Below are 25,717 nucleotides of genomic sequence, written 5' to 3' on the forward strand. Positions count from 1 at the left end.
GCTACTGGGTATATCCAGCAACACCGGGATGAGTCAGGGGCCGGCCAAGCTCACAGGGACAAGAGGGCAGCTGGGCGGCCAGCTCCTCCAGCTCCAAGCTGCACATGGGCCTGTACTGCAGGGCCTGGAAGCTGGGAAGGCCAGTGCGGAGGGTGGGCACACCTCCAGCCTCACTTGAGGGGAGCCTCACCCCCTTTCTGTCCTAGGGTCTCTCCTGGCAGCTGTGTCCTGGGTGAACCCCTGGCCCACTACATCCCTAGTCTTGCTCAGTCACATCAGGTGAATTCAGGCTTTGGGGGCGTCTAGAGGGGTGAGGTGGATGGGGGCCTCCAGTCATAGCTGTGTGGTGACCCAGCAGTTCAGTGCCCCAGGACTACCCCCTGTACCTGGACTGTCCTGGGGCACATGGCCTCCTCCAGGCTCTCAGGGCCCATGTTTCTCTATTTCATTAATTAATGATATTGTGTATATTTTTAAATTAGGCTTTGAGTTTTGGCTCTGTGTGCTGTGCACCACTTGAGGTGTCCTGTATCCTAAATTCCCCTGTAGAAACCAGTTCGGTGGTCTGACTTCCCACTCCCTGAAGGTCTGCTGCCTTCTGAACCTGGCCTGGCCCCAGGTCCACAGGGCACACACGCCTAGACAGCATGGACATCATGGCAAGTGCCTCAGCAGGCGGGAGGTGCAGACCAGGAGGGCTGTCTGGGAGGGGCATTGTGGTCAGTCCACAGGCAGGGGACAGAGCCAGGGGCTACAGAGGATGAGGGCTTGGCTCCTCTGGCCGGGAGAATCTGCAGATCAGACAGCGGACAGGAGCAGAGAGGCAGAGGCCTGGAGACTCCTCCAGGTCTGTGACAGGCTGGGCTCTGTGATGTTCACATGTAGCCTGTCCATGGGCTCCAGGAAGGGGTCCTGGCCTTCAGCTCCAATGTGCTGACATCTCATCAGCCACAGTGTGGAGGATCACCATCAGCCCACGCTGTGTTCTGAAATTTAATGTTCCAGGATGAATACAAAAGTTGTACTTTTGAAGGTCAACAACTGGCTACATACTGGCACTTTCACCGGGTTCAACTACACACTAAAGCTCACAAGTGCCCTGCCTCCAAGACAGGTGCCTGGAGTTGTAGATTTTTTACCAAGCAGTCTTGTTCAAGTGGCAAAGACTGCCTGCAATGCAGGAAATTCGGGAGACACATGTTTGATCCCTGGGTTGGGAAGATCCTCTGGAGGAAGAAATGGCTACTCACTCCAGTATTCTTGCCTGGAGAATCCAATGGACAAAGGAGCCTGGTGGGCTGGTCCATGGTGTCGCAGAGAGTTGGATACAACTGAGCATGCATGCACTTAGACATTGGTGCCGGGCAGGGATCTGAGTCCAGCGGCTCTGAGCTGGCCATGTGGCTTCCATGAGTTCTCCCGTCCTGAGAAACAGACATGTGTGTCCCCCAACTCCTCTGATGATGCTGAGGTTGAGACAAGACATCCCAGGACCATCATCCGAGACAGTGAGTAGGAACGGCGTCCTGCTGTGGTCAGCATCCCCCAGCGCCCACCTAGCAGGGGGCAGGGCCTCATCTTGCTCCCCCTGGTGTCCCCAAAACCTGGATCCTCTCCTGAATCCTTGTCTAGCCACATGGTCAGTTCTGGAGGAAAGCCCACACCTTGTAACCAGAGCCGGGTCGGCGAGTGGGGCCCCTGTGAAGGCAGGAGAAGTGCATTCAGGTCACCAACCGCCAGACCACCCTTCCTTCTGGCCTGAGACCCTGAGTTCTGGATACTCTTCTACCTTTAGACGAGAATAACCAAACCTGCTGCTAAAGGCTGACTGTGCCCCAGACCAGATGCAGGCCCCAACCCCCTGGCTCAGGGTGAGGCAGGGCCCCGCAATAGGGTGACAGTAGAGAGCTCATCCTGGCTCCTCCGCCATAGTGAGGTGGCAAAGTGGCCATCGGCAGAGCAGCAAGAAAGCATCACCAGAACCTGACCATGCTGGCACCCGATTGCAGAATCCCAGCCTTCAGAGCCATGAGACAGCCACCCACACTGTGTGAGCTGCCTGGGCCAAGACACCCGTTCTTAAAATCCACAGCCTGAGAATCGCAGCCAAGGGGCGGGTCAGAGGCGTGTGCCCTCCGTCCAGTTCCCAGTGCCCCAGAGTAAGTTGCAGGCAGGGGGCAGCAGGGTCTGGTTAACAGACAGAAAATGCAGATTCCAGCCAGCGGGGGAGGGGCCTCCATCGCCACTTTATTTGACTTTGGCCATGACTATAGAGCTCTCTCCATATTTAAGGAGGAACAGTGCTGACTCATTGGAAAAGACCCTGATGCTGGGAAAGATTGAAGGCGGGAGAAGGGGATGACAGAGGATGAGATGGTTGGATGGCATCACCGACTTGATGATGGACATGGGTTTGAGCAAGCTTTGGGAGTTGGTGATGGACATGGAAGCCTGGCGTGCAGCAGTCCACGGGGTCGCAAAGTCAGATACAACTGAGCAACTGCAAAACCACCTTCGGGTATGTGCAAAGGTGCTGTGAACACCTGCTGCCCCCAAGGGGATGTACCCCAGCAGGGCTGTGTCAAGACTGACTTTGGAAAACCTTGTCAGTACTTCCAGAAACACCTGCCCTGTGCAGTCATGAGGAAGACTGAAAGAGAAGTGTTTTTAGAGAGAGGCAGTAGGGTCGCCTTCCATGAAAACGGAAGAGAGATAGATACTTCGAATTCTTCCATGTTTCAACACTCGAGCAGCAATGGGTCTACAACTCAAGCTGGAAAAATAGATTAATCCATAAATTCCAAGTTCTGATAGAAAAGTCTTCTCTTAAATAACTTAAAACATACAGACACCCATACACTCCCAACTTAAAACTATTCAAAAGTTACAAAATTTATAAATAAATCACAGGCAAGCTCTGCATTACACGTACCACGAATTCACTCCAGACACAGACCAAAATACCATGCAAGCTGATTCACACGCAACTGACTTAAATACTAGATGATACGTGACAGACGATACCAGCAGGAGATGCAAGCGATGACCTAACTGCACAAGGTGAAGTAACTTCGGTAAAAACTGTTGGGTTGCATCACACCTTGGGTCTCCAAGTGCCAGGGCCCAGTTTATGCGGTCTTGGCCCTTGGTGCAGGTGGACGGTCAGTACAGTGGCTTCAGGACATAACACTGTCCACTGCCCCAACGGGTTTGGGAATTTTTCTTCGGAGTCAGGTCCTGCGAGTTCTGCCAGGTCCACCCTCTGGCTCCTTGGCCCCAGCCTGGGAGAGGAAGGTAAGTGAATAGGCCCCTTGGGGCTGCCTGCTGAGGATGCCCTCGTCTGATCAAATACTTGAATCGAGAAACAGGACATTTCTGCTTGGACACGATGCTGGTTCCAGACCTAGAACAAGATGCTCTCGGGTGGGCATGGACTGGTTCCTGGGCTTAGGAGTCATCCACCGCGGCGAGGCACCTGCTCGGAACCCCGTTGTCACCAGGTAAACCGGGTCCTCTCGAGGGCCAGCCTCATGCTAAGGACCATGCAGAAGCTGCCAGCTTTGCCAGTGGAAGGCCGACGGAAGGCCTTGCAACACCGCCTAGCGCGGTTGAGACCCTGGCATCCTGTGGGTGCGCGGGCCGACTCGGCCGTCAGGGGATGCCCTCTTTCCTCTGACAGCACTGTGAGGGCGGTGCCGACCAGTCATAGACGTAGGACAGGCGCAGCTGCACCTCGCGCTTGCACAGGCGGCCCTCGTGCGTCAGCGTCCGGTGTTTCTCCAGCATGTCCTCCAGGCTCTGCTTGTGCGTCACCAGGTACTGGTTGTTGCAGCCACGGGACTTGTACTCGGTGTCAAAGCGCGGGTCGTGCTCTCGCTGCACGTCCACTGGCGCCAGCCAGGCGCCCAACGACACGTCTTCGCTGTGCCAGGCACGCAGGTACTCGCGGCTGAGGCGCAGGTAGCGCACCAGGTCGGCAGACAGAACGTAGCCGCCGCCAAGCGCGTAGGGTAGGTAGTAGTCGCACAGCTGCCAGGCGGCCTCACGCCAGCGGCCCCCGGGCCGGACACGGCCACGGCCCGAGAAGAAGCCCCAGTAGAGGCGGCGGCGGCGGGCAGGGTCGCGAGCGCGCAGTTCGGCCAGTACCGCGTCCAGGCGCGCGAACGAGTCATCGTCCGCCTTGAGCACGAACTCGAAGGCCACGTGCTCGTCTAGCCAGGCCAGCATGGCCAGCACCTTGGCCGTGAGGTTCTCGTACGCATCACGCAGCCCAGGCAGCAGCAGTAGGTCGCCGTGCTGAGCCTGCTCCCGCTCCAGGGCACGCCGTTCCTCGTCGCCCAGCCCGCTGGTGCCCACGGCGAAGCGCGCCCACACGTCCCCGGGGCCGCCGCGCCGCGCTGCCAGCCACGTGCTGCGGACCACGCTGCGCCGCTCGGCCGCCCGCGGCGCGCTGGCCACCAGTACGGCCAGGAAGGCGGCGGCGCGCGCCGGGCCGACGGGCGCCGGTGCGGCGGGGCCGGAGAGCGCGGAGTCGGGAGGCGCGGCGCAGCGCGCCAGGTAGAGCAGCGCGACACCGCCCATTGCCAGGCCGCCCAGGCCCAGCGCCGTCCGGTGCCGCCACGCGCGCCGCAGCAGCTTCATTGCTCGGGGAGCGTCGCGGACCGAGGCCGCGCGTGGGGCCGCGCCGCGCCGCCGGGCTACGTGGATCCCCGCGCTGTTTTCATTGGCCGCCCCGGAAAGCTGTGAGGCCGCTTCCGCCCAGGGAAAAGATGGCTGCGCGGGCGTCGGCGTGGGGAGGTCGCGCCGCTCGCACCGCCCCCCACCCGACCCGCCTCTTCCCGGAAGAAAGATGGCTGCGGCCTAAGCGGAGGCCCGTTGGAGGCGTAGCGGGCGCTCAGGCCGCGCTCGCGGATCCTGGGTGAGGGGAGGGAGGCCGGTGAGTGAGGGCCGCAGGGCATGACAGCCCCCGCCCGGCCCCGGGGCGGCGGGAAGGGGACGCGCAGGCCGACTGGGCCTCGAACGGCCCGTAGCTACCGCCGACCGGGCCCCTCGGATGCCTGGGTCGGGGGTCGGTGGAGCGGGGTCAGGGGTCGCGGCCCCGCCGTGCTGGGGGTAGGGAGCATCCTATCCGCCTGAAGCCTGGGACACCCGGCTCGGCCTGGGCCAGTCGTTGCCAACACCGTGTGCGACTCCTGAAGCCTGGGACGGATCTATTAAAAAAAATCGTTTGCGTTTTAACGACAATGGTCTTAGCTGTTAAACAGAGTGGGCCCCAGGGGTGTTCAGGAGCCCAGGGTGGGTCCCCCAGTCTGTAGGGCAGCCCCTGCTCTGAAATCCCTTCACCTGGGGCGGGAGAGAAGTGAGCGACTGACTCCTGTGCTCAACAAGGTGCAAAACAAGGTGTTGTGAACCAAGAGGAGGACGTCTACGGAATCTCCTGATACCTACCTGGTCATTTACGCTTTGTAAATGCAAAATATCAAGTAAATAACACCCCGTGTACGACCATCAAGATAAAGCAGAGTCTGGGATTGACGTTCTTTCCAGAAGTGAAGTCCAGTCTGTTTGGACAGGACACCTGTGTGTTTATGGCCCTGAGTCACGAGGGCGGTGTTTAGGTCAGCAGGAAGTTGTCTTGGTTTGCTCAGGAATTCCGGAAACGTACAGATGGTGGAGGAGTGGAAAGGCCTGCTGCGTGGACAGTGCTCTCAGAGGGGGACAAACTGCAATTCCAGAAGACACGGTTGAGGGCACAGTGGCAGCACAGAGTGCACAGCTGGTGGGTTCTGGTGAGGAGGGTTCAGGTCCTCTCAAACATGGAAAGAGGGACGTAAGACTGCCCGTCCGTGAGACAGTTTCCCCTCCAAGGAATGAGCCAGCTGAGCCAGGAGAGCAGGATCTTGTCCAGGGGTCCAGGTAGCACCTGGGCCCAGAGAACATGAAACCAACAGACACGTCTTTAGTAAGTGGAGGTTCTTTCTGGGGCAGAAAGAATTCAGTGATCCCCAGGGTGACAGGTGAGGAAAGAGTTTATAGTGTAAGACGTTTATGAGAGATACAAGCAGGTAGGCAAGGGGACTCTGCCCCGAGAATTAAGCTACTACATTTTTATAGCCAAAGGACAGTGGGGAGGGAGAGAAGACCATCTTTTTCCTCATTCTTGAGTAGACGCCACTCCTTCATCATCAGCTCCTCCTCCATGTTGGGCAGGGACCTTCTTGTTCCTAGCTGGTCAAACTGTCCTATCCCTGCGTGGTTAAGCTGCCCTGTCCCCTGTGGTCACGCTGCCCTGAACCTGCATGGTCAAACTGGAGCTGTCCTGGTGCAGTGGGACTGAGTAAAAAGGGGGTAACTTAAGTATGGTAAATCATCTCAAGTTTCAGTATAATGTGACCTTTCTCTTATATTTTTGTTTATAGTGAGCACAGAGGAGCTTGTCCTAGGAATCATTAACTTCTTGACCTTGCCAGGCAGGATGTGGGTCTTATTCCACCATTGTTTTATTGCTTTGGGGCTTGTCTTGTGCTTCTGTTGCACGGTTTTGTTGCTGAGCAAGACTGCTTGGTTTTGTGGTTAGGCAGACCTGTTCTCTTGAGTAATCATTAACTTACAGGGGTCTCCCATACTTTTTCGTTTACTTATGATACCTTAGTGGGATTAACTATTTAATTACCTGCTTTGTCTCTTTATTCTGCCCTCGTCAGGGTGACGTGCAGAGGTGTCCCCCTGCCAGGGGAGCTGTTAGCCAGGAGCACATAGGACAGAAAAGAGGCATCAGAGAAACAAGTGTCTGCCGGCCAGGGAGAGCCCGTGGCCCTGGCCTCCGTCATGCTGAGGCCAGCACAGGGGTCTCCTTGATCTGGTGATGGGCACTGTGGTTCAGGAACCCTTTGTGCCTCAACTTGGCTGCCAGCGGCACTCTGGCTTGGGGAGCTTCCCTCTGCTGCTCCCTTGCAAGGCTGCTGGAGGGGGCCTCTGAGGCACCTGGAAGGGCCAGAAGGTGTTTGCCTGGTGGACAGGCTCCAAGAGGAACACGTCGAGGGGCACGGAGTCCTGCGGTGGGAGGGACCCTGGAGCAAGGACGTGTGTGTATTATGTGTGCGTGTGAGCACATGTGGGTGTATGTGTGTAGGTATGTATGTATATGTGTGCGCATGTGTATATGAACGTGTGTGTACACGGAGATGGCGAGTGGGAGGGGTGGCTCCCTGCCTGGTGGTTTGGATTCTGCTGGCCCCAGGTGTCACAGAGCCTTGGGGCAGGAGCCTGAGGCTGAGGAGCTCTGGTGCCTTAGTTCTGGTCCCGGGGCTTGAGTGCTGAGCTGGCATCTGGAGTGTGAGTTGTGACTCTGGGGTCAGCTTCTTTGCCAGCAAGTTGAGACTGACTGTGCTAGGCACTGGGCTGTGGGCCTGAGGGGGGACAGGGCTAGTGATGCAGGGTGTACCTCGAGAAGGGAGTAGGAACTGAAGAAAAGGGAAAACAGGACGTCCAGCACGGGCCCTGGAAACTGAGGACTTGTATTTCGTGTTACCAAGTAAGCACCTCTTTAGCCAAGCATTTGCTGGTACGGGCTCTGGATCCTCCTGTAAACCTTGAAGGGCTAGTCGGGGCCCGGCCGCCTCAGGCTCTTCTCCGCGGGCAGCTGTGCTGGACGAGCCGCAGAGCCTCCTGCAGTGCCTGAGGTGGTGGGTGGCTGTGGTCACCACCTCCCCGCTTCCTTACCTACCCCCTCTCTCTCCGCAGCTCCTGGCCACGCTTGCAGCCTGTCCCGCAGCACAGACCCCGGCGGCCATGGCCTCCAGGCAAGCTCCCCTCTGTGGCCTGGCTCCTTGCTGCCTCTGGCTCCTGGGTGTTGTCCTTCTGATGAATGCGTCCGCCCGGCCTGCCAACCACTCGTCTGCTCGAGAGAGAGCAGGCAATAGGGAGGAAAATGAGATCCTGCCCCCGGACCACCTGAATGGGGTGAAGCTGGAGATGGATGGGCACCTCAACAAAGATTTCCACCAGGAGGTCTTCCTGGGCAAGGACATGGATGACTTTGAGGAGGACGCAGAGCCTCGAAAGAGCCGGAGGAAGCTGATGGTCATCTTCTCCAAGTAGGTGTCAGCGGGAGCTGCGGGGAGCATGGGAGTGGCTGGCCTCAGCCCCTCTGTTGGCCCCCCCCTAGTTTTGCACCAAGTCCCCACTTGGTGCTGTGTTGTGGAGGTACAGCCCTAACACGTGCTCTTGGGAAGTTGGCAGCATTTGAACCATGGATGTGCAGCCCTGAGCTGTGCACTGTGCCCACCCAGGGGTGGGAGTGGGGTTCAGGTCATGGGGAACCCCCCAGGTTGTGGGGAAATGCAGAAACTGGCCTCTAAGGGACTGGGTGTCCTGGGGCTGACCAGATGTGCTCTAGCCCCGTCCGTCCACACTGTACATTTTTGTTATACATCCTGTGTCTGGCGGGGTTGTTGTGGGGCGGGGGGTGTCTAGCCTGCATTTACCTTCTTGCTCAGACTCCCCACACACCCATGTCTCCCATGTGGGGCCCCGTGTTTTTGGCACATGTCAACTGCTGTCTCCTCGCCTGTCCCCGCCCAGACCAGAGCAAACAAGAAGTCTCAGGACCTAGTTTTGAGCAAGCAGAAGTAATGTTGCCACAGCACTTCTTAAGCAAGGTTTTTATTTTGGGAGCAGTTTTAGATTTACAGAAAAGTTGCAAACTGAGGCACATTTGTGGAAACTAAAACACAATAGCACTCCGTTACTGTTCCCGATACTCCAGGCTTCAGGTCGCATGCTGCTCCAGGGTCCTCCTTCTGCCCTGGATCCCATCCAGGATCCTACCTTTTCGTGGCCTTGACAGCTATGAGGAGGACTCCTCAAGTGTTTGTTGCATGTCCCTGATTTGGGGTTTGTCTGCTGTGTTTTCTCCTGGTTGGACAGGGGTTGTGGGTTTTTGGAAAGAAGATCCCAGAAATGAGGTGGCTCTCTTGTCACATCACATCAGGGCACCTGACGTTTGAACGACATCTTGGGGGCTGTATGCCTGGTCACCTGGCTCAGGTGGTGTCTGCCAAGGAGAGTTGCAGTCTGCGGTCTCTTTGGCAGCCACTCAGGGAGAGGAAGCCTACCCTGCTGGGGGTGGGAGCTAAGCTCAGGGAAGACCCACCATGTGGTCTGGAATTCCATGAGGAGGACGGACTTGTGGGTGTGTGTCTGCACTCTGGAGGGGACCCAGCTCCGTGCTGTTTGTCTGGCTACTTCCCTGTTCCAGCCTTGGCTGCTCATCCGTTCCAGCCTTGGCCACCAGGACGTCATCAACCCCCAGCTCCTTGTTTTGAGCACTTCCTCCCTTCCTCACACTGCCAGCCACTAGAGCTTCACTTCCTCATGTAATGTTCCTGCCGCAGTTCTCCAAGGAGCGCTAGTTTATTTCTTTGGAGAGTGGGATTTAGAGATGAGGAACCATCTCTAAATGGGTGTGGGCATTGCTGCTGGGGTGTCATTGCTTGTAGTCCTCTCCATGGACTTGATAACATATCTGTGCATGCTAACCTGTGTGTACATTTGTGTGCACCAACTCACACATGTGTGTGTTCTGACCCACGTCCATGGGTGTGCATTAGCCATGTACACACTCACATCTGCACACCTCTTGACACACCTGCATCTACAGCTGTTTCTTTGTCTTCCTGGCTGTATCTGTGTGTCAACTTGACTTTCTTCTGGTGTCTGAAATCCAGTCCTGTTACTGGGGCTCATCGGGCTTGCGTCCCAAGTGTGTGGTCCGAAGAACTGGGTTGATAAGTCTCCCCATCCTGTAGCAAGGTGGTCCCAAGACTGATGGTGTAGGGCCAGGCACACTGCCCAGCATGCTCCCTAATTCCCCCAAATCTACTCAGCTTTTCCTGTGTGCCCGTCGGGTGGGGTGTGTTACTGTTGGTGGTGGTTTCATTCTATCTGTGGAGCCCCTCTGGCCGTCCTTCTGTCTTTCGGGGTCCTGGAGGCCTCGTCTGACACAGCCTGTGGGCCTGCAGGGTGGATTTGAACACCGACAGGAGGATCAGTGCCAAGGAGATGCAGAAGTGGATCATGCAGAAGACGGCTGAGCACTTCCAGGAGGCTGTTGCTGAGAGCAGGGCGCACTTCCGAGCTGTGGACCCCGATGGTGACGGTATGGGCAGCCCATGGCCTGACCCTGAGGGGCCTGAGGCTGCTGGCAGAGGACAGCTCATGGGCAGGGGTGGGGCTCCAGGATGAGGTGGGGGGTGGCCACTGGCTGTGCAGATGAGGATCCCACAGCTGGGCTCAGGGATGAAACTTGAAGCTGGTGCTTTGCTGCTTCTGCCTCTATAGCTGCCCGTGACACAAGGATTTTTGACCAATGGCTTAAAATAACTAAAATTCTCTTTTTAAAAAAGGTTCCTTGTTAAAGCTCCTAACAGGTTGGTCTGCTCTTTCAGGCCACGTATCTTGGGATGAGTACAAGGTGAAGTTTTTGGTGACCAAAGGCCACAATGAAAGAGAAGTTGCTGAAAAGATAAAGAATAAGTGGGACCTGAACATCGATGAGGAGAGTGAGTGCTCGGCTCCCACAGCTGGCGTAGCGCCGAGACAGTGCAGGTGCCGGGTGGGGCGTGGGTGAGACGTGGCCACAGCCCGTGTTCCTGCAGGGCCTTTAGGCAGAGCCTCCAGGACCCTCAGGCATGGTGCAGGGGAGGCGCAGGGACAGACGGCAGCCTCTAGTGGCTTGAGCTCTGGGGAGGAGGTGGCAGAGGTACCAGAGCACTGGGAAGCAGGTCTTGGCCAGGACTAGTCCTCAACCCTGGACGAGGTCTGACCCCGAGAGTCGGTGAGGTTGTGGGGGTGCTTGCCCATGGTGCCTGGCGACTGTGGTACTGAGTGTGGCGACAGATGTAACTCTCCCCTTAGCTTTTCAGAGAAGTTCCTCTAAAAACCTGTCTCACTGATAACACAATTTGATGCCTGTTAGCTGAGTTCTGAAGCAGCACTGAAGCATTCTTAGGACGTTTAGCGGTTGCTGTGTTCAGCGCTGCCCTCCCATCCCTCCCTGGGGGTTTGTTCGCAGCCAGGTGTCGGGTTCAGCTCGATGGGCATTATCAGAGCGTGGCGCGCCACCTGTGGTCTCCTATTCGGTCTTTCCTCGGCACGTCATCCCCGCCGTTGTCATCCAGTGTGTTGTCTTCTCTTGATGGACTTTCTCTGGCGTGTTGCTGAGATGTTCCCTGTTTGTCTTGTACCCACCTGGCCATCGGGGTTGAGTGTATCATGGCCTCCTGCAGGTGTCTGTGGCCCTGCCGGCCTCTGCTTCATGAGGGCCACTGTTGCTGTGTTCTGTATTTGTATTCGCACTGTGGGCACCACTGTTCTTCGTCAGGGTTGGTGTTTCTAGGACTGGACTCCCTTCTTTGCCACTGAGTGTGTGATCCATGCCTTCTTTCTGTTTGCACTTGCTCTTTTTTTTTTTTTTTTAAGGTTTATTGTTATTATTTTAAAATACTTACTTGGCTGTGCCGGGTCTTGGTTGCAGCACATGGGGATCTTTGATCTTTGCTGTGACTTGCAAGATCTTTTGTTGTAGCATCTGGGATCTGGTTCCCCCTCCAGAGATCAATCCCAGGCCCCCTGCATTGGGAGCACAGAGTTGTAGCCACTGGACCAGGGAAGTTCCTCTTTAGTTTCTAATTCCCAGTTCCACTTGTTCTTGCTGATGTGTAGGAAAGTGACTGGCTTCTCTGTCTGCCTTCCATCCTGCAGCCTTGCTGTACTTGCTCAGTGGTTCCAGGAGTTTCTTGTCTATTTTTTGAGGTTTTCTTCATAGGCAGATGTGACATTGTTGCACAAAGGTAGTGTATTTCCTCTTTGCCATTCATTGTCCCTTTTATTCCTTTTCTTGTCCTAATGCATCAGGACTTCCAGTTCAGTGTTGAAAAGCAGTGGTGAGAAGGACCATCCTTGCCTTAAATCTGATGTTAGTGGGAAAGCTTTGAGTTTCTCACCATTAATTATTAGTATGATCTTAGCTGTAGAGTTTTTGTGGATGTTCTTTATGAAGGTGATGAGTCCCCTCTGTTCCTAGTCTACTGAGAGTGTTCATGAATGGATTTTGTCATATGCTTTTTGCATTGTCATTGTTGTTCAGTTGCTAAGTCGTGTCTGACTCTTTGCGACCCATATATTGGTGCACACCAGGCTTCCCTGTGCTTCACTGTCTCCTGGAGCGTACTTAAACTCATGTCCATAGAGTCCATGATGCCGTCCAACCAACTCATCCTCTGTCACCCTCCTTCTCTTGCCCTCAGTTTTTCCCAGCATCAGAGTCTTTCCCAATGTGTCAGCTCTTTGCATCAAGTGGCCAAAGTATTGGTGCTTTGGCATCAGTCCTTCCAATGAATTTTCAGGGTTGATTTCCTTTAGGATTGACTGGTTTGATCTGCTTGCTGTCCAAGGGACTCTCAAGAGTCTTCTCCAACACCATAATTCAAAAGCATCAATTCTTCGGCGCTCAGCCTTCTTTTTGGTCCAACTCTCACATCCATACACAACTATTGGAAAAACCATAGCTTTGACTACATGGACCTTTGTTGGGAAAGTAATGTTTCTGCTTTTTAATATGCTGTCTAGGTTTGTCATAGTTTTTCTTCCAAGGAGCAAGTGTCTTTTAATTTTGTGGCTACAGTCACTGTCCACAGTGATTTTGGAGTCCAGGAAAAACAAAATCTGCCACTGTTTCCACTGTTTCCCCAGCTATTTGCCATGAAGTGATGGGACTGGATGCCAGGATCTTAGTTTTTTGAATGTTGAGTTTTAAGCCATCTTTTTCACTCTCCTCTTTCACTCTCATCAAGGGGCTCTTCAGTTCCTTTTTACTTTCTGCCCTTAGAGTGGTATCATCTGCATATCGGAGGTTGTTGATATTTCTTTTGGCAATCTTGATTCCAGCTTGTGATTCATCCAGCCTGGCATTTCTCATGATGTATCTTGCATAGAAGTTAAATAAGCAGGGTGACAATATACAGCCTTGACATACTCCTTTCCCAATTTTGAACCAGTCTGTTGGTCCATGTCTGGTTCTAACTGTTGCTTCTTGATATGTGTACAGGTTTCTCAGCAGTCAGGTAAGGTGGTCTGGTATTCCCATCTTTATAAGAATTTTCCAGTCTATTGTGATCCACATAGTCAAAGGCTTTGGTGTAGTCAATGAAGCAGAAGTAGATATTTCTCTGGAATTCTTTTGCTTTTTCTATGATCCAGTGGCTGTTGGCAATTTGATTTCTGGTTCTTCTGCCTTTTTAAAATTTAGCTTGTACACCTGGAAGTTCTTGGTTCACATACTGTTGAAGCCTAGCCTGAAGGATTGTGAGCATTACCTTGCTAGCGTGTGAAATGAGTGTAATTGTGCGGTAGTTTGAACATTCTTTGGCATTGCCCTTTGTTGGGATTGACCTTTTCTAGTCCTGTGGGCACTGCTGAGTTTTCCAAATTTGCTGGCATCTATTGATAGGATTGGAGAAGGCAGTGGCACCCCACTCCAGTACTCTTGCCTGGAAAATCCCATGGGCAGAGGAGCCTGGTGGGCTGCAGTCCATGGGGTTGCTAGGAGTCGGATACGACTGAGCGACTTCACTTTCACTTTTCACTTTCATGCATTGGAGAAGGAAATGGCAACCCACTCCAGTGTTCTTGCCTGGAGAATCCCAGGGACGGGGGAGCCTGGTGGGCTGCCATCTATGGGGTCGCACAGAGTCAGACATGACTGAAGCGGCTTAGCAGCAGCAGCAGCAGCATTGATAGGATCATGTGATTTTTCTTCATTAGCCTGTTGATGTGAATATCAATTGAGTTTCAGATGTTGAACCAACCTTGCCTACCTGGAATAAATCTGACTTGGATTGTAATCTTTGTGTGCATTGTTGGGTTTGATCTGCTAATATTTTGTTGAGTGTTTTGCGTTTGTATTCATGTGAAATCTGGTCTGTAGATTTCTTTTCTTGTTGTGTGCTTTCTACGTTTGTTGTTAGGACCTCATAGAGTGAGTCAAGCAGTGTTCCCTCTGCTCTCTCTTGGAAGAGGTTGTGGAGATTGCTGTGGCTTCCTCCTCACATCTTTTGGAGAACTCACCTGTGAACTGCCCTTGAGGCTTGGTCTCTCCAAAGCATTTTATTTTTTCATGGGCTAGATGAAGTTTAGCTTTATTTTGTGAGCCAGTCTGTCTTTGTAATACATGAGATAAGCTCATTACTGTTTCTATTTCTTTTTTTTCCCTTTCATCTTTCCGTCTGCTGATGTGGGGTTTAGAGACCTCGCTTTTCTTTTTTCAGCAGTCATATGACCCCATATGGCTGCCTGACAGGTGTGAAGGGGGTGCCCGGCTTTGCGGGTGTGCCCATGAGGGCTGCTTGTTGTGGGCAGGGGTTTGTATCTTATAGCTTTACTTTTTCCTGCTCATACGGATGACACCCGTTTAACTTAACAGAGTACAAGTTGAGAGCGTTTCAGCCTGTTCCTGGGCGGAATAGATGCCCGCTTCCTGTGCAGGTGATGCCACCCAGGATTTTTGGCTCTGCTGTTTTTTTTAAACCTTATTTTTTCCTATTTTTATATGTCTCCATTTTGTGTTTCCATTGTTTTCCTGTGGTTCAGACAGTCCCCTGAAAGGTGTCCTTTAGAGGTGACTGGGGGCCTGGTCCTCCTGCTAGCATTGGAGATTTGGCGCTGGCTTCTCAGGCAGCTGCCAGTCATCTCTGCCTGGTTGTCCTCAGCACCCTTTCCTGAGGTGTGTGTGGGTCGGGATGTGTCCTTCCTGGATCTAGAAGTTGTGGAGTCTCTGTCTGCACAGCCCTCAGCTGACTCCCCTGTGCTCGTGTGTCTAGGCGGGGGTGTGCAGATCTGGGGATCAGAAGTGAAGAGCAGAGTCGGGGTGCCCGGAGGCCCTAGAGTGCGTCGGGGGAGGGCTGAGTGGTGAGCCCCTGTGGGTCCCCAAGGCTGCTGTCCCAGTGCACCCAGACGGGCTCCTTCCAGGCCTCCAGCCGGTGCTGCCAGGTCCCTGCTCCTGGCCACTGCTCTCCAGTCTCTGTCTCCTCCTGCACGAGGACACCTGAGCTGAGGGCCCACCTGAATCCCAGTGGTCTCACCTTAAGACCTTCACCAATTATGTCGGCAAAGACCTTCTTTCCAAATCAGGTCTCGTTTGCAGGCTTTGGGTGTGCTGTGCTTGCTTTTCCCCCTCCCCCGCTGGACACGCAGATCATTGCCAACCACTGGCCCCCAAGGTCCCCGCTCCCTGCATTGGGCCTTCTCATGGCAGGGGGAGTGAGTTCGCTTGTGGGACACATGACTCATCTCTGGAGACTGGGTTTTCCTTCAGAGCACTGCCCAGTGAACAGGAGGAAACGGAAGGGAATCAAGCTGTGCCTTTGTTCCTGCAGAGCTGGCGGCCCACTGCAGTTTTTCTATTGCCCAGGAGCGAGTAGGGGTGGGGCTGCGTTGGGGTGGGGGGGGTCTGTGTCTGAAGGGGTCTATGTCCGGGTTGGGGGGCCTGTTCAGTTGAGAGTTTGCGTCTGCGTCTTGGAGGCCTGGGCATCTGTTCTCTGGGGGCTGAGTTCCTTTCTGAGGGCCAAGTCCTTGTCCTAGCACCTCTGTGTCCTGAGCTGCCCCCTTCTCTTGGGCTGTGTATCTCAGAACTTTCCAGATGTCCGCAGTGGTCCTGTGTGCCTGGGTCCTCACGGACACACCTCTCTCAGCACAGGAAGTCCTGGAGAACCTCAAAGACCGCTGGTATCAGGCGGACAATCCGCCCCCGGACCTGCTGCTGACGGAGAGCGAGTTCCTGTCGTTCCTGCACCCTGAGCACAGCCGCGGCATGCTGCAGTTCATGGTCAAGGAGATCATCCGGGACCTGGGTGAGGCCTGGCCGTGGAGGTCAGCCTGGGCCGGTCCTAGACTGGGTGGCCTGGGGGACTGTGTGCTCGCTGTTCTCGGTCACGCGGGAGACCACACAGACTGAAAACCTGGTGGCAAAGCCCCATTCGTTGAGTTTCTCCCGAGTGGCCTTGGTGTCCTGTGCCCACTGGAGTCTGACATCTGCCCTCCTGTCCCACAGACCAGGATGGTGACAAGAAGCTCTCGCTGTCTGAGTTCATCTCTCTGCCCGTGGGCACCGTGGAGAACCAGCAGGGCCAAGATGTTGACGACAGCTGGGTGCGGGATAGGAAGAGAGAGTTCGAGGAGCTGATTGACGCCAACCACGATGGGATTGTGACCATGGCGGAGCTGGAGGTGTGTGCAGGGCCATCCTGTGCTGGGAGGCAGAGTTGGTCTGGCTGTGGCTGGGCACTGGTCAGGGGAACTGGAGCCTCTGAGCTGGGCTGTGCAGCCGATGTCATGGGCTTCCCTTCTTGGGCCCGGGTGTGCTGTCCCCCATGGGGAGTCTGGCCAGACTCTGGAGCAGGAGGGCTGTGCACAGGCTGGACCCACTGCCTGCCCATCAGTGTCTTTGCTGGTGTCGTGTGTAGGTGCTGCATGGGCTTGTTTCCTCCCGTGGCTGGATGAGTCATTGCATTTTATTCCAGAATCCCCTCACCCCTGCTCATAGCTGGCAGGATGTCTGGTTTGGGAACTCCTGCCCATCAGCACTCCTGTCCTGGCGGTTGTTGTGCATGTGCCCTGCTCCGGGGCTTCCCTTTCCCCTGCCTTTCTGTGGCTGGACACCCTGATATGGGCAGGGAGGTTCCCACACAGGTGGAGGCTACCTGGCCCTGAGCCACTTCCAACCTGGTGCCCGCCTTCCAGAACAGGCCCACCTCCTTGCTCTGTAGCTTCCGTCCTACCAGCCAATGGGTATTACAGACCAGGCTCTGCCTACTGTAGCCAAGGCGCAGGTGCCCCATGAGTGCAGGGTGTCCTCAGGGGGGACTTGGCTGGGTGTGGCCTGAACATGAAGAGATGCCCCTGGCCCGGAGGGGTTTGGGGTGCGTCGGGGCTGAGCCGCTGCCCTTGCAGGACTACATGGACCCCATGAACGAATTCAGCGCCCTCAATGAGGCCAAGCAGATGATCGCTATCGCTGATGAGAACCAGAATCACTACCTGGAGCCCGAGGAGGTGCTCAAGTACAGTGAGTTCTTCACAGGCAGCAAGCTGGTGGACTATGCCCGCAGCGTGCACGAGGAGTTCTGAGCCACCACCGCGCCCCCCGCCCCCTTCCTGCCCCCGCAGCACCCCGCGGGCTGCCCGCACCCTGATTCCAGTGTAATCGCTGCATCTCACTTCTGAGAACTCAGAGCCCCGCTGCCGGAGGCACTGACCACATCAGGGCGGCAGGCTCCCCCACCGTGGGAAACGACAAAGTTCCTGCCGTTCCCTCGAAAACTGAAAGGTGAAGCTTTGCTGGAAACCGGCAGCCAGTGGCCGGGGTGGGGCGGGGTGCTGGGTGGGGCTGTGAGAGCCGCCGGCCCATGGCCTTCAGTCTCTGAGGAGCATGAATATTGGTGACAGGAATCACATTAATTTACTTCAAAATATAGTTGCCTTTTTCTCTCAGCTTCATTTTTTTGATGGGAAACAAAACCACGTAGACAATTACTTGGGATGTTTGTGGCCAGGCAGCTTCCCCTTGAAGCTTTGCGGTGGGCGGTTTGGTTAGAACCCGAGGCTTCCTAGCGCCTCAGCTGCCAATTTAAAGTCAGGAGCCAGAGTCCAGGCCTGGGTGAGGCTACCTGGGAGGGACCAGGAGGAAATGGGACTTTAGGACGGAGGGGTCTCTGAGGATGAGCGCTCCCAGGGATGGGGGTAGAGAACTAGGGGCACTCACAGAGTTTTGAAAGCACAGGAATCCTGGCCTGGGGCTCCCTGCCAGAGACGGGGAGGAGTAGCCCGGGGGGCTGTGGTGAGGCTGGGGAGCTGGGAGCCTGCAGTGGGGGAGATGAGGTGACAGGTCCTCTACTGGCTCCTTCCCAGGGTCTGCAATGCCTGGTGCGTGGCTGGCGTGTGGGGTGGAGGAGAGGACACACTGGGGGTCAGATGACTGAGGGAGGGTCACTCACCAAGCTCGCTGCCTCCTAGCTGGCCCCTGCCAGGCACCGTTGGAGGCCTAAGCCCACAGGGCCTCAGTGGATGGCTCACCTGGCCAGATGGTGTATGTGGGCCTCGGCTGGGGTGGGGGCTCTGGCCGAGTGGGCATCAGGGCCAGTCTGAGCTGCCCACGTGACCTGCTTCCGAGCATTGTGGGGAGGGGCTGCCCCAGAGGAGCAGGGCGCGGCAACAGAGCTGGTTTCCAGACAAACAAGAGGAAAGAATGTTTTCAGAACTGAGACAGAATGCGGGGCCATGGCGGTGGCTGGGGCTGAGCGTGTGGGCGGGCAGCTGCCAGCAGGTGTAACTTAGCTGGGACAGAGATGTCAATCAGCCAGGTCCATGGGCTGCCACGTGTGGACCCCGTGTGTGGCAGGTGTTAGGGCCTCGGGCAGAGGGCGGTGTGGTCCTGTAAGGAGTAGGGTGCTGCCAGGCCCTGAGTTACTGCCATCTCAGAAGCTATAGTTTGTCTTAAAAATATTTTTCTCACCTTCAGTGGGAGAGGGGTACAATACTTGCACGCACACGCGTGTATAGCAGACTGCCTGGGGGCTCTATCCCTCCCCTGGGGACCCTCCCTCTCTGGAGGCTGGGGCAGAGGCCTGCGGGCAGAGCCGACTGGTGGAATTTCCTGCAGGTGGGGAGGGAGCCCCACTTCTTACCTGTGCCCGTCACCACCAGGAGGAGGGGGATTTCCAGCCCCTGCGGGAGGCTCCCCGCCTGAAGCTTCAGGTTAACCGTTAAGCAGAGAATCCTGTCTCTTGGTTCAGATTTTAAAGGCACCGAAGACACAGAACAGCCTCTGCCTTGGGGCAGCAGGATGAGAGCTGTGTGGGAGGAAGCGCGTGCACGTGTGTGCATGCGTGCCTGTGCTCGCCTCCCCTCTCCCCACAGTGCCGGCAAACCGGCCGTCCCACTGTCCCGAGGGCCCCCGGGGCTTGTCTTTCCTGTCCCCCCCGAACCCGGGTGGCTGTGGGGTCAGGGAGAGCCTGGCACAGCCTCCAGAGTGTTGGCAGAGGCTGCGCTCATCCAGCCAGGGGGCAGAGCGAGGGTCTGTCCTCATGGGCCACCCCTTCTAGACACAAGCCCAGGGCTTCACGAGGACAGCACACACACGTCCGGGCACGTGGGGCTAGCACCACACATGCGTGCCACACATGTGGCTGACACACGCTCCCAGGCACACATCACACCCAGGACACCTGTCAGTGCTTGACCAGCAGCATATGTTGGGTCTGCGTGGGCGGCTTATCCTCTTCCAGTCCTGGAGGCTGGACATCGGAGACCTAGGTGTGGGCATGGCCGGTGTTGCCGTGTAGACAGCTGTTTTCTCTGGGTCCTCATGTGGTCGGCCTCTGTGCATGTCTGTGCCCTGACCTCCTCTTACGTGGACACAAGCCACACGGGATCAGGCCCACCTGTGACCCCACCCCACCATCATTGCCCCCTAAGAGGCCCCTTCTTCCAGCAAAGCTGCACGAGGGTTGGGCTTCCACGTGCGGGCTGTGGCACTAACATGAATTCAGCCCCTGGCGCCTCCTGCTGTGCTCAGGGACATGCAGCTGCTTTCTCACACCTGCACACGCCTGCACACACATGCCCAGGCTGGCGCTCACTGTGGGCACTGGTCAGGAGGTGCCTGATCCACCAGAACTGCTGGCATTGGTCTGGGCTACTTTTGTACACTTGGGCCAGTGACCATGCTCCAGAGCCCCCAATACCACCTCCCCTCCCCCATAGTGGATGCCTGACCCCGTGTGCTGCCCTGGCTTACCCACGGACTCTGGGCACCCTTTGGCAGAGCGGAGGGTAAGGATTGGCATCAGTGCGGCCCCCCCATTTCTCCTGAGGGTTCGGCCCTGCAGAGAGAGTGGGAGTCTAGAAGCAGTGAGCCAGGTGAAGGCATCCCAAGACCATTCTGTTCCTGGCAGCTTGGCTAGGCCAGGCCTGGCAGGGGGGCAGCCAAGATGCTTGGCTGAAGGGGCTCCGTGAGACAGGAATGGGAGCGTCTTGTGGTGGGTGCAGACCAGCTGGGCTGGAGAACTGGCCTGGCCCTAGTAGGGCTGGGGGAGCTGCGGGTCCCCCCTCGGGCCCTGGGTCTACATACCACAGCTGCCGGCTTGGCTGAGCTGAGGCCTGGGGCATTGTCGTGGGGTCGGGGCCCCTGGGCCCAGGGCCAGAAGAGAAGGCTGGGAGTGGGCTTCCCAGACTAGCTGCCTTCCAGCGCTTCCTGGGGCCCTCCTAGTCCCCTCCTGGTCCCCTCCTCCTGCCCTCCCCACCCCTCCCCCGCAGCCCTTATAGCCACATCCTGCAAGGAAAAACCCCAGACTCCCAGAGCCTCGGAGCTGAGAGGAGCTGAGAATGTGCGTGGGGACCCAGCCGCCCAGGGCGCCGGGCTCAGCCCTCCTGCTCCTCGGGCTCGTGCTGGGTGCTGCGGCCCAGCCCCACTGTACTGGGGACACCTACCCTAGTGGCAACAGGTGCTGCAAAGAGTGCCCGCCAGGTGAGTGGCCGGGACATGGAGTCGGGGAGGGGTGCCTGCAGGGACCTAGGACCAGGAGACAGGGTTGGAGGACACGGATGGGGCGGCAGGGACCTGCAGATGGAGTCACGCACTGCAGGTATCGTGAGGCAAGTGGAGTTGGGTTAGTGGGTGATCTGGAGCCATGTCTGGGATGACAGGCCAGTCAGAGGCCGGGTGGGGCTCCTGGGGGAGCGCCGGGCTGTGTACGGCTCTGACCCCGGCCTCCCTCAGCAGGTTATGGGATGGAAAGCCGCTGTAACCACAACCAGGACACAGTGTGCAGCCCGTGTAAGCCCGGCTACTACAACGAAGCCGTCAACTACGAGCCCTGCAAGCCCTGCACCCAGTGCAGCCAGAGTGAGCACCATGGGTGCCTGGCACCCACATCAAGACTCGACCATGGCGGGGGCCTGCCCTGCCCTGCCCCCTGGGGCCTCACAGCCAGCTGAAACGGCCGACAGGGCACCTCCCCCTCCTAGGGGGCCAGGACCACGTGGCTTTGGGGTGGGGGTAGGGTGAGACCCAGAGTCAAGGGCTGCAGAGGGTCCTGAGCAGACTGGAGGGTGTTAGAAGGGTGGTCATAGCTGCCGCGGGTTACCCTGGGGGCCGTGTGACCAGGAGGGATGTGGCGTGCTTGGTAAGAGAGAACCAGAAGCCGCCCAGCCGTGAGGGGCTGCTGGTCGGGAAGGTGGCTGTGGACCCTTGACCCCCATCCTCAGCCTGCTCTGCAGCTCTGGCCTCCCCGCTGACTGCACCCACCCCACCCAACCCCCAGGAAGTGGGAGTGAACCCAAGCAGAGATGCACACCCACCAGAGACACGGTCTGTGGCTGCAGGCCGGGCAGCCAGCCCCAGGACAGCTACGGCTACAAGCGTGGAGTTGGTGAGGGGGGCCTTGGGAGCTATGTGGAAGGAGCATGTCCCTCACACGCTGTCACTGCTCCTCCCAGAGCCCCTACCCCAGCCCCAGCTGAATGCCCCTTCCCCAGCAGATTACACCAAGATGGGGGTGGGGGTCTCCCAGGTCAGGGCCCACGGGTGGCATGCAGGTGGGGAGGGGCTCTTGGAGACCCTGGGGAATGAGTCTCTGGGCACCCCAGGGGTGGCAGATGGGCAGAGCCTGCTGACTCTGTTGCAGACTGCGCCCCGTGCCCACCAGGACATTTCTCCCCGGGCAATGACCAGGCCTGCCAGCCCTGGACCAAGTGAGTGTCCCTGTGGCCAGAGGGCTTGGGTGGCCTGGGGTCTGGGAGCCAGGGGTCAGTTCTGGGAGTAGGAAGCTGCTGGCTGGGAGCTCCTGGGCCTGAATCCCTGTAGCCCTTGCCCCGCCCCACTCCGTGATAGTCCCTGCTCCCACCATAACCCCTGCTCAGCCCTGGCCCAGCCTCCCACTGGCCTTCCTGCTGGGTCAGTGTAGGGAGCCTCTGAGACCCCAGCCCAGGCCCCAGGAGTGTGAGAGCCTCAATCACTCACAGCGGAAAGGTTCCTGTCCTTGGGCTGAGCCAGAGCAAGCAGGAAGAGAGTAGACGGGTTTGGGAGAGGAAGGTGCAGGTGGGAGCAGGCTAAGCGCAGGAGGGCCCGGCAGAGTCTGCGGCCCCTCTCCTCGCCACCTTTGGCCTGGACTCTGATGCTGCCTGAGTGACCAGTGTGGACCCCTGTTGCTTCCCACGTCTCCCTGGTACTGCCCCAGTTCTGGGCCCATCCCACTGGTGGGGGAGGAGAAGGGGGACTCTGGCCTGATCAACACCCTTGCCCGCCCTCAGCTGCACCTTGTTAGGAAAGCGAACGTTGCGGGCGGCCAATAGCAGCTCGGACGCCATCTGTGAGGACAGGAGCCCCCCGGCCACACCACCGTGGGAGACCCAGGGCCCCCCAGTCCAGTCCACTACTGCCAAGCCCACCACCTCCTGGTCTAAGGCCTCACAGGGGTCCTCCATGCCCCACACAGAGCCCCCCAAGGGTAAGGGGACCTGGCCTTGCCCCAGCAGGGCCCTCCCCTCAACCCAAAAGGGGAGTGGGATGGGTGGGGAGGATGGGAGTAGAGACACCCTCTGGGCTTGGTGGGGCCCTCCCTATTGTGGGTCCCTTCCCCTGGCAGACCCCACCCAGCAGGCCCTGCCTCCTTGCAGCCCCTGAGCTGTCCGCTGTCCTGGGCCTCGGCTTGGGCCTGGGCCTCCTTGCCCCTGTGGCTGCCATGCTGGCCCTGCTCCTCCACCACAGGGCCTGGAGGCTGCTGACCAACACCCCCAAGCCCCCAGGTGAGTGCTTGTGGTGGGCCCCAGACCAGATGGCCTCCCAAGGTGCAGGACCCCTGCCCACCTCCCACCTCTTGCCCGTACCTCCTCCCCAGGGGGAAACAGCTTCCGGACCCCTATCCAAGAGGAGCACACTGATGCCAACTCCAGCCTGGCCAAGATCTGAACAACATCTGCTGGGGTGGGAGCCGGTGACCCCTCCCCAGGCTGGGGCCCCTGAGGGGCAGTGGGGGCCCCCAGGTGCAGGTTGCCCCCCTGTCACCCCTGCGCGTGGCGCCCTGACACCTGCCCTGTGCCGTTTTAGGTGCTCCTGGGCTGGCCCTGGGCTCTGCTACGTATGCTGTGCATACTCCCTGCCCAGAGTGGGCCCCCAATAAATGACGTTGGCAGATGTGGGCCTCTGACTGGGCTACCTGGGGCTGGGGGGGTGGGCAGGGGCTCCCCTGGATCCCTCACATATCCCAGGGCTGCTGTCCTGTTCCCTGGGCACATCCCAGCACCTGTAGGGGGTGGGGGAGCCAAAATAAGTGCCCTGGGGAGTCAGTGCTGCACCTGTCAGCCACGTGAGACCCTAACCCAGGGACCTTCCCTGGGCCACTTGGGAGGGGCTGGCACGGGCTGAGTACTGATGGGAACTCAGGCCCTGGCCCCAAAGGTCATCCAGGACCACCCTTCGGGTTGCTAGGGCTCCTCCCAGGAGAGGGCACAAGTGTCTGTTTCTTCTCAAACCCCATGCCCTGCTAGACCCAAGTGTATGGTGACCCTACGACCCCCACAACACCTGCAGGCCCCCCGAGTCCCCTGAGACCAACTCCATGCTCTCAGGGAAACTGGATGCTTCTGACAGGGCTGATCCTTCATCCACCCTGGGCGGGAACAGAATGGGCACCATTATGCGAAAAGGTTCCCAGGTGGGAAACCTGTGGGCTGTAAAAGCCCTCATGGTCAGACCGATCTGCTGGTCAGCACTGGGGGCGGTCCTGGCTTGGGCAGAGGTGTGGACTTGGGGCAAGTGGCCAAGGGCTCACTCGAGGTGTGCAGGTTAAACAGCTCAGGGAGCACAGGTCAGTGTGGAAATGCTGTGCAGCCGATAGACATTTGTGCCCCAGGTGTTCAGACAGATTGCAGAGCTACAGTGAACCGAAATAAAAGACTCCTGAGCTGCTGTTGGGGGTGTGGAGGAGCAGAGAAAATCCGGGCAAGAGCCCGAGGCCTCACCTGGTGCACTTGGCAAATGAGCGCCTGGCTTGCTCTCACACCTTTCCCCGCCCGGTGGCCAGGACCCAGGCATCGCTGCACCAAGAGGGCCCTACAGCAGCTGAAGATGCTCCTGCCACATGTGTCAGGCTGCCGTCCTGCCCCCCTGCCCCAAGTTTCTTGGCCTGGCTTTCCCCCCAGAGCTGCCCCAGAGGCCCATCCATCTCTTCTCAAACCTCTGACCCCTGGTGGCCTCCTGGGGAAAAGGGACCATGGGACCATCATGTGTTCTTGGAAGGCTCTCAGGATGCAGCAGTGAACACACACACCCTGTGCCCTTAGAACGGGCAACAAGTTGGCACCACCGGTCAGGGGCCTGTGGTCCCTGGGCAGTGCAGAGTCTGTGCAGAGAGGCTACAGAGCAAGCCGGAGGGGCCTAAGGGAGAGCCCAGGGCCTTAGGGCCTGGAAGTTGAAGGTCATGGGAAGGAGCTTCCTCCCCAAACCTCCCAGCTGCTCCCTCAGCCACGAGCCCCCCACCTGACCCCTTGCCTGGTGGCTCCACCTCTGAACAGCTGACAGATGGACAGACAGAGCTTGATCACTTTCAGTTTGCTTTGATGCTGCCGCTAAGCACACTCTCCACTCCTGTCTCTGCTGACAAGCCTCCTAAACCCTGCTGAGCTACCCCCTGGGCCCACAGACACCCCCCTCCCCGATATGCCCACACTGGGCCCTCCCCGCTCCAGGGCCCTCACCTGGCTCCCCACCCTCCTCCCTCAGCCCTCCTGATTAACACCTGGACCCCATGTGGGACCCTCTGCCCCATGAATGAGCGTCACTTGTGTGAGCTGAGACAAATGATGAAAAATGTGATGAGCTGCTCAAAAAGTATTGGAAAATACAGCTGGCAGATAGAGATCTCCCCCGCAGTGCCAGGTCACAGAAACTCCGCAGCTTGTGGCTGCGTGGGAGGGCCCTTCCGGAGCCTTGGGGACCAGAGGGCAACGCAGGTCCCCACCCCCGGTATCAGTCTTGCCTCTTGTCACACACGACCCTCCCTCTGGTTTCCTGCTGCTGCAGGTGGCAGTCCCCTTTGCACAGACAGCTGCCCCCTGGTGCGTGCTGTGCTGGTCAGCTTCCAGAAGGGCCAATAGAGAGGACCTGGTTGGACAAGCATCATTTTCGGGGATTTATCATTTTTTTCTTAGGCTCTTACCAGAATTGGGGTGACGCCAACAGTTAGGTACAGACGTAACTGTTCAGGCCTTTAAAATGAGCAGTGGCAGAAGGTCCAGAACTGCCCAGTTCTCCACTCCGCACCTTGCCCTGGGGTCCAGTGATTGCTCAAACCCTCCTCCAGTCTAGGAGCTGAGCTGTAACCTGGTGGTCCTCAGAGAGGGCCAGTCCTAGGGGCCTCACCTTGCCCTCTAGCAACCAGAGCCACAGCCCCCGCAGAGACCCTCCCTTTTCTTTAGGGCCCAGTTGCTTCTCTGAGGAGGGCCTTGCACATCCTGGGACTTGAGTCACAAATCCTGTCATTCTCAAACCAAGTTTCATGGGTCTGCCCTGGTCACCAGGTCATGGCCCTCAACATACCTATGGGTGCCACCAAAATCACACTCCTGGGACCCCCACTGCCCACCCTACAGCATTCCCAGGGAT

The 25,717-nt window shown here is 57.5% G+C and overlaps 3 protein-coding genes across 7 annotated transcripts; 2 read left to right on the plus strand and 1 right to left on the minus strand.

Annotated features, from left to right (window-relative positions):
* Positions 1-979: 979 nt before the first annotated feature.
* B3GALT6 (beta-1,3-galactosyltransferase 6) lies at positions 980-5,697 on the minus strand. The gene has a single exon (XM_002694133.6). The coding sequence runs from the start codon at positions 4,639-4,641 to the stop codon at positions 3,652-3,654; it is 990 nt and encodes a 329-aa protein (XP_002694179.1). The 5' UTR covers positions 4,642-5,697; the 3' UTR covers positions 980-3,651.
* On the plus strand, positions 4,841-17,547 carry SDF4 (stromal cell derived factor 4). 3 transcript variants are annotated; one of them, XM_059875409.1, is made up of 7 exons: positions 4,841-5,779; positions 7,744-8,096; positions 10,023-10,159; positions 10,449-10,562; positions 15,750-15,908; positions 16,109-16,284; positions 17,008-17,547. In XM_059875409.1, exons 2-7 carry the CDS (start codon positions 7,792-7,794, stop codon positions 17,182-17,184), a joined length of 1,068 nt encoding a protein of 355 aa, XP_059731392.1. In that variant the 5' UTR covers positions 4,841-5,779; positions 7,744-7,791; the 3' UTR covers positions 17,185-17,547.
* A 2,856-nt stretch (positions 17,548-20,403) lies between these two features.
* TNFRSF4 (TNF receptor superfamily member 4) lies at positions 20,404-23,248 on the plus strand. Of its 3 annotated transcripts, NM_001099043.2 has the most exons (7): positions 20,404-20,581; positions 20,837-20,959; positions 21,378-21,485; positions 21,741-21,807; positions 22,366-22,562; positions 22,732-22,860; positions 22,953-23,248. In NM_001099043.2, the coding sequence occupies exons 1-7, from the start codon at positions 20,440-20,442 to the stop codon at positions 23,021-23,023; spliced, it is 837 nt and encodes a 278-aa protein (NP_001092513.1). In that variant the 5' UTR covers positions 20,404-20,439; the 3' UTR covers positions 23,024-23,248. The 3 variants fall into 3 exon arrangements, with proteins under 3 accessions (NP_001092513.1, XP_059731391.1, XP_059731390.1); XM_059875408.1 differs by lacking the exon at positions 21,378-21,485; XM_059875407.1 differs by lacking the exon at positions 22,366-22,562 and having other exon boundaries at positions 21,378-21,807.
* Positions 23,249-25,717: the final 2,469 nt, after the last annotated feature.

Source organism: Bos taurus, chromosome 16, assembly GCF_002263795.3.
Source record: "Bos taurus isolate L1 Dominette 01449 registration number 42190680 breed Hereford chromosome 16, ARS-UCD2.0, whole genome shotgun sequence".
Taxonomy (NCBI): Eukaryota; Metazoa; Chordata; class Mammalia; order Artiodactyla; family Bovidae; genus Bos; species Bos taurus.

Bases quoted from the DNA above. Each gene is read 5' to 3' on its own strand.
- B3GALT6 (XM_002694133.6), bottom strand. From the start codon at position 4,641: ATGAAGCTGCTGCGGCGCGCGTGGCGGCACCGGACGGCGCTGGGCCTG.
- SDF4 (XM_059875409.1), top strand. From the start codon at position 7,792: ATGGCCTCCAGGCAAGCTCCCCTCTGTGGCCTGGCTCCTTGCTGCCTC. The intron at 10,160-10,448 runs GTATGGGCAGCC...CTGCTCTTTCAG, and splicing joins TGTGGACCCCGATGGTGACG to GCCACGTATCTTGGGATGAG. The intron at 10,563-15,749 runs GTGAGTGCTCGG...CACCTCTCTCAG, and splicing joins CCTGAACATCGATGAGGAGA to CACAGGAAGTCCTGGAGAAC.
- TNFRSF4 (NM_001099043.2), top strand. From the start codon at position 20,440: ATGTGCGTGGGGACCCAGCCGCCCAGGGCGCCGGGCTCAGCCCTCCTG. The intron at 21,808-22,365 runs GTGAGTGTCCCT...GCCCGCCCTCAG, and splicing joins GCCTGCCAGCCCTGGACCAA to CTGCACCTTGTTAGGAAAGC. The intron at 22,861-22,952 runs GTGAGTGCTTGT...CCTCCTCCCCAG, and splicing joins CAACACCCCCAAGCCCCCAG to GGGGAAACAGCTTCCGGACC.